General features: G+C 43.5%; 1 protein-coding gene across 1 annotated transcript in view; it reads left to right on the top strand.

The window, feature by feature from the left end:
• Positions 1-8,952: 8,952 nt before the first annotated feature.
• The window catches only part of LOC102836851 (apolipoprotein L3-like), a 10,517-nt gene continuing 7,242 nt past the window's right edge, over positions 8,953-12,227 (top strand). Inside the window, exons 1-2 of the mRNA XM_006865285.1 lie at positions 8,953-8,989; positions 10,750-10,870. Coding sequence (XP_006865347.1) covers positions 8,953-8,989; positions 10,750-10,870 — 158 coding nt within the window. The remainder of the gene's footprint in view (positions 8,990-10,749; positions 10,871-12,227) is intronic.

Below are 12,227 nucleotides of genomic sequence, written 5' to 3'. Positions count from 1 at the left end.
TTCATTTTTGACAACTTCCAATTTTCCCATATTCATACTTCGTACATTCCATGTTCCAATTTTCAAAAGATGTTTACAGCTGTTTCTCTTCATTTTAAGTTGTGCCCTATCAGCAAATGAACGTTCCGCAGGCTTTACTCCCATGAGCTTGACTCCATTCTCATCATCACAGTCAACTCTACTTTGAGGAGGCAGCTCTTCCCCAGTCACATTTTGAGTGCCTTCCAAACTGAGGGGTTCATTTTCCGGCACTTTATCTGACAGTGTTTTTCTGCTATTCTTAAGGATTTCAGTGACTAAAGATTCAGAAGTAATTTGTCACTCTTTCTACCTAGTCTGTCTTTGTTTGGAAGCTTATCTGAAACCTGTCCACCATGTGTGACCCTGCTGGTTATTTAAAATACCAGTGGCGTAGCTTTCAGAATCATAGCAATTCACAAGCCACCACAGTATGACAAACTGACAGACAAGTGGTGGCCATTTCGTTTTAAATGGAAACTCACTTTTAAATTTCAAGGATACCTGTGCACTTGCATATTAGAACCCTCCAGGGGTGGGGGTGGGGTATCCATTTGCTCAGGAATCCCCTCTAGTCCACCAGAATGGAGGTACACAGACAGCAAGAGACTAATGAACAGATACCAAAAAATGAATGTCCACATCTGTATCTCCGTGGTTTTGTCAGGCATTCGTGACTGTTCTGATCCTTCCCCCACTTAGTCTCTCCCAAGATGGCGGCTCCAGGATTAGCTGAGCGTCTTGAATTAGAAAGCAATGGATTTCTTGATTCTGCTACAAATTCCCCTGGCTGTAAGCCTTCCAATCTTCTAAATATTCCTTTATATGTGGTTCAGAGTTCTAGCACCATCCCCTGAGCCTGCTTGGTCCGGTATTCTGTGTTGTTGCTGGAGCTCCTCACTGCACGTCTACCCGATTTGCCTATAACCTAGAAAATCCTATGGGGCAGTTCTGCTCTGTCACATAGGGTAGCTATGAGTCAAAACCAACTGAAAAGCCCTTAACAGCAACAATAATAACTTCAGTTTCCTGTATCAGTCTCTGAGTCTCTGCTCCTAGTATCCTAACTGGACCTACTGACTTGGTCTAAGAGGGCTGAAGGAGCTGGAGTAGTTTTCTTTAAATTGGTTGGGTGACTATCTTTAAAGAGCTCCCATCTGAGCCCTTCTGGGGAGAAGGTCGTTTTTGTGCTGGCAGGGAAAGTGATGAAGACATTCCAGGAGAAGGAAACCACCTGAGTCAAGGCATAGCAGCTAGAGGTGGAGAAAGCAGGAATCCTGGAATATGGGTGATGTCAGGTATTCATGGAGACGAGGAGTTGTGAGGTATAAAGTAAGAGGTCTTGGAGTAGGATAGGAGGGCCCGAGCCTGGGTGATGAGTTTGAACTTGGTTTTGTCACTGTTGTTAAGTGCCATCAAGATGATTTAGAGTCAAGGTGACCCAGGATACAGAGTAGAGCTGCCCCCACAGGCTGTAATCATTACAGGAACAGCTGGAGCAATCTTTTCTCCTGTGGATCAATTGGAGAGTTCCGAGTTTGGCATTTGACCTGAGGGCATTTTGATTAGGAGTTGTCCACAGAGCTCCTTGACTCTGGTCGTGGGAGGTCATTAAAGATAACTCAGCAGGAACACATTGTCCTAACTCTCTTTCCCTGGCCAAGCAACATGCCCTACATGGAGGGAGATGCTTTTGGAGGGAGATGCTTCTCCAAGTGCCTTTCTCCCTCTGCATCTGGACAGCTTGGGCAAGACTGGGGTGTGAGGGTGCCTAGTTCTGGTCATGTTATTGTCAGGGTCAGGCAGGGTCAGGTGTCACCTGGGCTCCCTCCAGAACCCTCCTTTCTTTCTAGGAATTGACCAGCCTATAGTCTAACCCCAGGCCAAAACCAAAACCAACCAACCAACCAAACAACAACAACAAAAAACAGAAAACACATCAGTTGCTGTGGAATCAGCTCCAAGTCCTGATGGCCCCATTTGTGCAAAGAAGAACTGATCCATACGATTTTTCTATGCTGCGATCTTTCAGAAGCAGATTTCCAGGTCTTTCTTCCAAGATGCCTATTGTTGTTGTTATTAAGTGCCATGGAGTTGGTTAACATTCATAGCTACCCTGTATAAGGTTTCCAAAGAGCAATTGGTAGGTTTGAACCATCAACTTTTAGATTAACAATAGACTGCTTATCCTGTAGCACCACATCAAGACTCCAATGTGCCCATGGGCTGATTCAAACCACAATGCTTAGTTAGTATTCATCAGTCATTGTTCTGCCCATAGAATTCTTCAATATTGAAACTTGAGGTTTGAATATTTTCTTCAGTTCTTTTAGCTTGAGAAATTCTGAGTGTGTTCTTCCCTTTTGGTAAAGACTGTTATTGTTAAGTGCTCTTGAGTCGGTTCTGACCCATAGCAACACTGTATAGGGTTTCCAAGGAGTGGCTGGTGAGATTGAACCTTGTGGTTCAAGCCAACTTTGCAGGCCAGCATATTAACTCATAGTGCAACACTAGGATTCCCTGGTAAAAACTACAGTCTAGAAAATCTTCTGGGGCAGGTCTACTCTGTTACAGGTGTAGCTACGAGTCAAAACTGATTGGTTGGCATCTAACAACAACAACAACTTCACTTTCCTGTCTCACCCTCTGAGTCTCTGCCCCTTTTAACCTAACAAGTCTTACTAACGTGCCTTGCAAGGTCAGAGGGAGCTCGAATGAGTTTGGATCAATTGAGTTTGGGTGACTTTATGTAGCTCCTGTCTGAGGCCTGTAGACACACACTTTGGTTCAAGTCCGGTTCAGGTCTACATTTGCTGCCATCCACACTGGTTCCCAGGAGACCTGGGCATTCACTGGCACCTGTGGCTACTGTTGGCCCATAGTTCATCTGATCATTTGTTTTCTTCTCACAGGGGTAAAGCAAAGCTTCCTTCTTGTCTTGACACAAAAGAGCTGTGAAGAAGAACTCAGAGACTACAGCTGTCACCATGGCCTCAGCAGGCCACCAATTCAGCCCAGGTAGTCCTTCTTCGTCTTCTCGGGATTTGGAATTCAGGGTGGCCCCTCAAACCTGAGTTAGTCTATAGACAAATCAAGAAGTAAGAAGGGAATTGGATGAGTGTGCCTCTGAGTCCAAGGAGATTCCATGTGGAGTCTCCCAGGACCTAAGGGAGCATCTCCTTCCTGGTCCTCTCCAAGGGGTCCTGGACCAGGTGTTCATTTTGCCCTTATTCCTCTTGCCCATTGAATAATTCACAAGTGAGGTAAGGACAGCCCAGGAGGAAGTGGGGACATAGGCATGCTTGCACAAAGAGAGATGGTTGACAGAAACCTGAAACGTTATTTGACCTCTCATCTGGTCTAACCTTCTATAAAGGGCCCCTTCTCTCTCAGCTCTCAGCAGACCATGGACTTTGGATATAGAGGGTCCACTGTAGATCTTGCCCTGCTGCCAGCCCAACTTTGCCGGTCAGCTCCCAGGGGAGAATAAGAGACCCATGAAACTGACTTTTCCACATGCAGCTATCTGACCTGGACTTCCATAGCCACCTTGTATAGGGTTTCCAAGGAGCACCTGGTGAACTTGAACCTTGCAGTTCAAGCCAACTTTGCAGGCCAACACATTAATCCACAGCGCCACACTAGGACTGACCCTCAGCTCTAAAATGACAAGCATCTCTCACTTTGTTGTTACAAACATCAGATATAATGTGAGCACGTGGACCAAGAATGTGACTACGTGCTGTAGGTCTTCATTGAGTGCTGGCTCCCTTCCGCTCTACTTGGAAACTGTTATTCCAGGTGGCACTACGTGTGCACATACATCACAGCCCTGTGCTCACAATGATAAGAACCTGATTGTTGTTGTTGTGTGCTGTGGAGTCGGTTCCGACTCATAGCACCCCTGTACAGGGTTTCTGAGGCTATAAATCTTTACAGGAGCAGAAAGCCTCATCTTTCTCCCGTGGGACAGCTGGCAGTTTCGAACTGCTGACCTTGCGGTTCCTAGCCCGATTCGTAACCACTACACTACCAGAGCTCCTTAAGAACCTGATTACCAGGTGTCACCTCCTTGTGCAAGAATTCACCCTAATGACCTCACATTCCCTCCTACCACCACCCCTGGAGAGACCTAGCTCTCAGTTATTTCTCCCAGCCCCACCCCATCACTGCTTATATGGATTCCGTGCTATGGGTTCCCTCTCACTAAATCCTGATTGCCTCTCTCCCTTCAGAGAATTACGTCAAATAAACCACAAAACAACCCCTTGTCCCCAAATCAACACTAGGTTTCCTAAGTCCTCTCTCCTCAGGACTGTTTTCCTTCCATCCCATCAGTCACCTGACTGAGTTGCCAAGGCAACCAAATCAAACTCTTTAGGAACCACCGTCAAGAGTAAATTGTGAGTTACTTAGTTGCGCTGAAAATAAGGCAGGAGAGGAAAGATTAGGAGTCAGGAACTCCCCAATAATGGCCCTGGGAACCTTCACAGAGACTTAAGGTTAGCAGATGCCTGAGGACAAACAGTTAATATGCTCAACTGCAAACCAAAGGGCTGCAGTTTCGAGTCCAACCAGAGGTACCTTAGAAGAAAACCTAGGCAGTCTGTTTCTAAACTAATCAGTCATCAAATGCCCTGTGGAGTCCAGAAATACTCTGACACATGAGGGGTACCATTCCCTGGTGAAAACATATGGTCTCTTGTTGAATAATATCTGGTTTGCACACTGAGGATGTGGGGTTACTAGGTGCTCATGGGGAACCATGTTTCTGAGACCAAGCTGGAGGAGAGAGAGATAAGGAGAAGTCACAATGACCAGGGCTAAGGGATTGTGGACTAGGGTCCATGGTCCAGGCCCACCTGCCCCATACTTGGGCTAATCTGTATCTTCAGCCACCAAAAAACACCACCTAGTGTCTTGAGCTGGAATAAGCAGTCTTACAGCCATTACTGACATCCAGAGATGAATGCAGCACAAGACCACCTCCAGCCAATCAGTGGGCAGTCCAGGAGTCTAGGCTCCGCCTTCCCTGGCCCAGGCCAACCACCCCTTAGTAGTCCCACAAGAGGAGAAGTCAAGAAGATGTTAGGAGTGGAGTGTACCTCCTATCAGATATCCATGTGAGTCCAGAGCCTAGTGCCTCCACCAAAGAACCTCAGATGGTTGCCTTCCTTCCCTCCTGGGTCTTCCCTCCCCTGCACAGATTGATTCCAAGACTGAGTGCTTTTTCAAAGCCCCTTGGAGTTTTGAATCTCGACACTAGGGCCAGGAGAAATGGTGGTAGCAGCCACTCTTCCACCTTTTAAGACTTACTGTTCTTTGATCCGTGGTCAGCAGTTCAAACCCACCAACTGCTCTGAGAGAAAAAGATGTGACAATGTGATTCTAGAAAGATTACGAGGCAGCTCTACTCTGTCTTGTTGGTCAGTGAGAGTTGGAATGGACTCGATAGCAACAGGTTGGTTTCATGGGAATATTCCTTTCCCTGATGAATTAATTCCCTAAATTAATTTAAAATTTAATGTTGGATTACAGGATGCTACTTAGACTCTGCTAGGAGAGTATTTCCTTTCCAAAATCTGGAAATTTCTCAAAACTGAAACACATCTATATCCCAGTCTTTACATATATACACACTACTACATATATACACACATAACAAGGTCTTTCTTCTTGTTGTTCTTGGGTGGCATCGAGTCACTTCCAACTCATAGTGTCTCTGTGCACGACAGAATAAAAACACTGCCTGGTCCTGTGCCATCCTCACAACTGGTATTACATTTGAGCTCAATGTTGCCACTGTGTCAATCCATCTCCTCTGGGATCTTACTCTTTGTCAATGACCCTCTACTTAGCCAAGCATGATGTCTTTCTCCAGAGACTGGTCCCTCCTGATAATATATCCCAAGTATGAGAAATAAGCTTTTACTAACCTGGCTTCTAAGGAGCATTCTGGCTGTACTTCTTCCAACATAGATTTGTTTCTTCTTTTGGCAGTCCATGGTACTTTTGATATTCTTTGCCAAGACCATATTTCAAATGCATCGATTCTCCTACGATCTTCTTTATTCACTGTCCAACTTTCATATGCATATAAGGCGACTGAAAATTTTGTGACTTGGGTCAGGTAGGTACACCTTAGTTCTCAAACTGATATCTTTACTCTTGAGTACTTTGCTGCTAAATGTCATAAAGTCAGCTCTGACTCATATTAACCCTGTGCAGGACTTCTAAAGAGCATCTGATAGGTTTAAACCACCGACCTTGTAGTTAGCAGTCCAATGCTTATCCTACAGTGCCACACGAGGACTCTATTTTTAAAAAGATCTTTTGCAACAGATTTGCTTTATGCAATACGTTATTTGATTTATTGACTATTGCTTCCATCAGTGTTGACTGTGGATCCAAGCAAAGTGAACATTTGACAACTTCAATTTTTCTCCATTTATCATGTTATTTATTGATCCAGTGGTGAGGATTTTTGTTTTCGTTACATCTAAGAGCAACCCATAGTAAAGGCTGTGGTCTTCGACCTTCATCAGTAAGTATTTTAAGTCTTCTTCATGTTGCAAATTGTTAATGAGTCTTTCTCCAATCCTGATGACACACTCTTCTTCATATAATCCAGTTTCTCATATTATTTGCTAAGCATACAGATTGAATAAGTATGGTGAAAGGATACAACCCTAGTGCACACAATTCCTGATTTTAAACAATTCCGTGCCCCCTTGTTCTGTTTGAATGACTGCCTCTTGTTCTATGTACAGGTTCCTCACAAAGACAATTAAATATTCTGGAATACTCAGTTGTCATAATATTGTCCATAGCTTGTCATGAGTAACACAATTGAAAGTCTTTGCATCGTCAATAAAACACAGGTAACCATCTTTCTGGTATTCTCTATTTTCAGCCAAGATCTGCCTGATGTCAGCTTTGATATCTTTCATTCTACACCCAGCTTGAACCTCTGGCAATTCCCTGTCAATATGCTGTTAGAACTGTTTTTGAATTATTTTTAGCAAATTTTTACTTCCACAGGATATTAATGATATTGTCCAATGATTTCTGCATTCCATTGGATCACCTTTCTTTAGAATGGGCACAAATATGTATCTCTAAAATCTTAATATGTATCTCTAACAAATTTCTTGGCATAGATCACTGAGTGCCTCCAGTGCTGCATAAGTCTGTTGAAAGATTTCAACTTGTATTCCATCAGTTCCCAGAGCCTGGCTCTTTGCCAATGCCTTCAGTGCACCTTGGATTTCTTTCTTCAGTACCATTGGCTCTTGATCAGAGAATACCTCTTGAAATGGTAGAACATCAACCATTTTTGGTACAATAACTCTGTATATTCCTTCAATCTTCTTTTGATGCCTTCAGCATCATTCAATATTTTACCCATTGTGGTTGTTATTAAGTGCCATCTAGTCAGTTCTATACTGGGTCGCTATGGGTCGGAACCGACTCGATGGCACTTAACAAGAACAACAACAACAGTCAGTTCTGACTCATATCGACCCTGCATAGGGTTTCCAAAGAGCAGCTGGTGGGTTTGAATTACTGACCTTATAGTTTGCAGTCCAGTGCTGATCCTACAGTGCCACACCAGAAGTCCACTTGCCCATAGAATCCTTCAATATTGCAAATCTAGGCTTAATTTTTTTTCTTCACTTCTTTCAGCTTCATAAATGCTGAGTGTGTTTTTCCCTTTTGGTTTTCTAACTTTTGCACATTTCATTATAACATTTGACTTCATCTTCTCAAGCTGCCCTTTAAATTTTTCTCTTCTGCTCTTTTACCTCCTCCTTTCTTCCATTGGCTTTAACATCTCTATGCTAGAAAGCAAGTTTCAGAGTGTCTTCCAACATCCATTTTGGTCTTTTCCTTCTTTTTTGTTTTTTTTAAGGACCTTTTTGTTTTCTTTCTGTATGATATTCTTGATGTCATCCCACAACTTGTCTGGTTTTTCATCAGTGTCTAATTCGTCAAATCTGTTCTTGAGACATTCTCTCTATTCAGGTGGAATATGTTCAAGGTCATATTTAGCTTTTAACTTGTTTTAATTTTCTTCAGTTTCAACCTGAATATGTATATGAACAACTGATGGTCTGTTCCACATCAGTCTCTGGCCTCATTTTGGCTGATGATATTGAGCTTCTCCATCGTCTCTTCCCACAGATGTAGTCAATTTGATTCCTGTGTATTCCCTCAGGTGAAGACCATGTGCATAGTTATATTGTTTTAAAAAGTTATTTGCTATGAAGAAGTCATTGGTCTTGCAAAATTCTATCACCAAGGCCATGTTCTCCAACTACTGATCCTTCCTCTTTGTTTCCAACATTTGCATTCTAATCCCCAGCAATTATCAACGTATCTTGATTGCATATTTGACCAATTTCATAGTGAAAATGTTGCTAGAAATCTTTAATTTGGTCATCTCTGGCTTTAGTGATCATTGCACACGTTAGAATAATAGTGGTATAAACTGGTCTTCCTTGGAGGCATATGGATGTTATCCTGTCACAGACAGCATTGTACTTCAAGATAGATATTGAAATGTTCTTGTTGATGATGAACGTGACACCATTCGTGTGGCACTGTAGGATAAGCTCCACTGCAGGGTCAGTTTGAACCGCTAGATTGGCTGTTCAAACTCACTAGCTACTCCTCAGGAACCCTATATAGGGTTGCTTTAAGTCAGAAATGACTCAGTGGCACTTACCAGCAACAAATACATATATGTATGCATGTATAATATCAAAGAAATTCTTTATCTACCTTGGGCTGGGAATATGAGGCATAAAGAGGAGATCCTACTCTTCCCATTCCTCAGACAAGCAGGAAAAGAGGGGAGACACAGAAGTCTCCCTTGTTGTCCATGATCCCCTCTCTTCTGTCTCAGTTACTCAGAAACTAGTATCCCCAGTCATGGATGCTTACTATCCAGGAAGGAAGCTCAGAAGAGGTGAGCTTGGGAAATCGGCCTGAGGAGGGCAGGACTTAGACGGAAGAGTTCATTTCTGGGTTCATTGTCTCTTCGTTTCTCCAGGAAAGGGTCACAACTCCATGACATTGGTAGTAGTGGTTGAAGATCAGCAAAAGAGGGTGACCTCATTCAGTAAGCCACCTTGAATTATCCCCCTTTTGGAGAAGAGAGTTTATGGTGGGCTTCTTCAGCGAGTCCCTCAAAGCTTCCCCATAACTTAATCTGTCAACATTAGTTTTAAATCCAAAAAGCAGTATTTTCATCACAAAAACTGGAGCTAAAAAACGGAATACATCTAGGCCCCTTGGACTGCCTCTTGTGGGTACGTACACCTCAGTCAACCTAATATGGTACTGGGTAACCCTAAACATGGGAGACCCCAGCCTCTAGAAAGAGTCCTGTTTATTTATTCTGGTTAGCTATTTCAAACCACAAGGAATAAAAAGAAATCCTGATCTAAAACATACAAAACAAAACTAAAGCCAAGTTCTGCTGTATAACAAATGGAGTTACCATGAGTCCAAATTGACTTGATACCACAAGACAGTGTATTACATATGAAATAATTCACAAAACAATAATCTTCCCTAATACATTCATAGCACTGATCTTTTTCATTGTATTTTTTTTGTTTTGCTTTGCTTTTTGTTTTTGCAAAATGCTGCCCTTGAGCCAAGAAACTAATATCATGATTCACTGATAGTTTACAATTCACATTGTGAAGACACTGATATGGTGCTTATCCCAAAGGAAGCACATGGTAAATGGAAGTTATCAATGGATTCTGTCATTTTCTGGGACTGGAAGACTCACTTTCTGGTTGCTCTGAGCTGATATTGACTCATTCCTCCACAAAATTTCAAGACACTTCCCATGGTATACTATCAAAAGGGCTCCAAGTAGCAGCTGGGGACTTTAGATCCAAAGAGGGAGAGGGGCTGTGTGCTGATGACTGGGGTGCAGGCTTTATAGTGTATACACTTTGGTTGGTTGATGATGCATGGAGGGGATTGTAACCATGTCAATGAAACGATCGATATACGACAGGATGAATGTAAAACTAATGTTCTCCCATGTAAACTATCACATAATTCACAATAAAACATTTAGGGGGGAAAAGGGGGGGCTCCAAGTAACAGCAGCTCAGGGAGATGTATGTTTAACCATCATGTTATACTCAAGGTGGTTTATGCGCTGCTAGTTTCCTCCTCTATGAAGAGCAAAGATGTCAGCTTGAGGACTAAAGTCCACCTGACCCAAGCCACGGTATTTTCAATAACCTCATATGCATGCGAAAGCTGAACAGTGAATAAGAAAGACCATAGAAGAATTGATGCTTTTGAGTTATGGTGTTGGAGGAGAATATTGAAAGTGCCATTGGCTGCCAAAAGAACCAACAGATCTGTGTTGGAGGAAATGCAGCCAGAGTGCTCCTTGGAGACCAGGATGAACAAACTTCATCTCTCATATTTCTAACATATTGTCAGGAGCTACCAGTCGCTGAAGAAGGATCTTATGTTTGGTAAGGTGGAGGGTCAGAGAAATAGAGGAAGACTCCCAGCAAGATGGATTGGCAAAATGGCAGCATCAATGGACTCAAGCGTGACAATTGTGAGGTTGGCTGAGGATTGGGCAGGTTTCATTCTGTTGTGCATAGGGTCACTATGAGTCGATGCTGACTCAATAGCACCTAACAACAATAACAAGTTTCCTCTAACCGTGCTCTTCTTATTCTCTAGACACTGAGGAATATCTGTCCTCTGAGTATTATGAGGACACTGTGAGCCAAGAGCAGCTGCAACTCCTGATGACTGATGACCAGGCCTGGGAGAAATTCATGGTTGAGGCTGGCTTGACCAGGTAACCTCCACAGTTCCCCAAGAATGCCACCCAGATCTCCCTGCTGGGCTAGTTGCACCCTGGCAGACACACCTCCTCCAGGCAGTCTCCTCTGGATGGCTTGAGGATGTCCTTCTCAACAGTCCATGAGGAAGCTCTCCTCCATGTCATTCTCTGGCAGTGAAGGGTCTCAGGGTTAAAGGGATGACACCTGCATTGGGCTGGATCATTTCTGTCATCTGAGAGTTGTGGGATATTGGGCAAGATACTTCTTCACTCTCCACCAGCTTTTTATCAGCAGTTTTATTGTGAAGAGAATAGGTCATGCTGTAGTATGCGCTCAATCACAAACTTTCCTGGAAGAGACAAGGACCCAGGATCGCCATCCATGAGGTCAGAATTAAGCAGGACTTCCTTAGGGACAAGTTAGAAAGATCCTGACACAATCTATTTGTGTCCCTGGGAGTTCAGGCTAGAGCCCTTTTTCTCCCCATCCAAACCATTGTACAAACACTGTAGGATCCTCCTGCTAGCCCACAAAGTAGAGAGACTGGTTTGTGCTGGACAGAATAGGATAGGATTCTGACTCCGCCCCACCCAGCTCTAGGACTGTGATGTCTTAGGGACTTGGATAAGTCATCAATTCAACAGGATTGTGTTGAAGCTTAGAGTGAACAGCAGGTCAAATATGGAACCAAGTGCAGTCATCCTATGCAAAGGCCCAGGAAGGCCTGGACAAAGGGTCATTGCCAGGATCAGGGTGGAGCTGGTTGGAAAAGTGTTAAGAGGCTTGTAGCAGCAGGGTGGGACCTGGATGCAGGCATGAGGATGTAGACCTAACTGAGGACATTTGAGTGTGAGAGGAGACGTTTTTCCCCTCCCCAATTTGATACCATCTGTGATGAGCATTGAGGGTCATGGTGACTGCTTGCTCCACATTCTGCCTTCGTGGCAGGGGATTCTAGACAGGCATTTTGAATCCTCTCCTATTTGACATTAGGAATCCTGGTGGCACATTAGTTAAGGTCTGGGCTGCTAACAGTAGTACTTCAAACTAACTACTCATTTCATAGGAGAAAGACTTCCATAAGAGTGCAGCCATGAAAACCCCATGGGGCAGTTCTACATTGTCCTGTATGATCTGAATGAGTTGGAATCGACTCTATAACAATAGATTTGATTCCATTCAACGTAAAGTAGACCATCAAGAAGGCTTTGTGATGACTTACAAAGTCAGAACAGGTGGCTGCTTATTTTTTGTATGTTGATGTGCTTGCCCCACTTGTCCTCACAAGTCCTCTGTGGTTGTCCTCACAAGACAATACCTTTTCCACCAGTTGCTCCACATGTTGGATTTTTCAGATTTAGCTACACACAC

This window comes from Chrysochloris asiatica, unplaced genomic scaffold (genome assembly GCF_000296735.1).
Source record: "Chrysochloris asiatica unplaced genomic scaffold, ChrAsi1.0 scaffold00076, whole genome shotgun sequence".
NCBI classification, from domain to species: Eukaryota; Metazoa; Chordata; class Mammalia; order Afrosoricida; family Chrysochloridae; genus Chrysochloris; species Chrysochloris asiatica.
The sequence above is the reverse complement of the archived record's forward strand: the minus strand, read 5'-3'. Positions and strand labels throughout refer to the sequence as shown.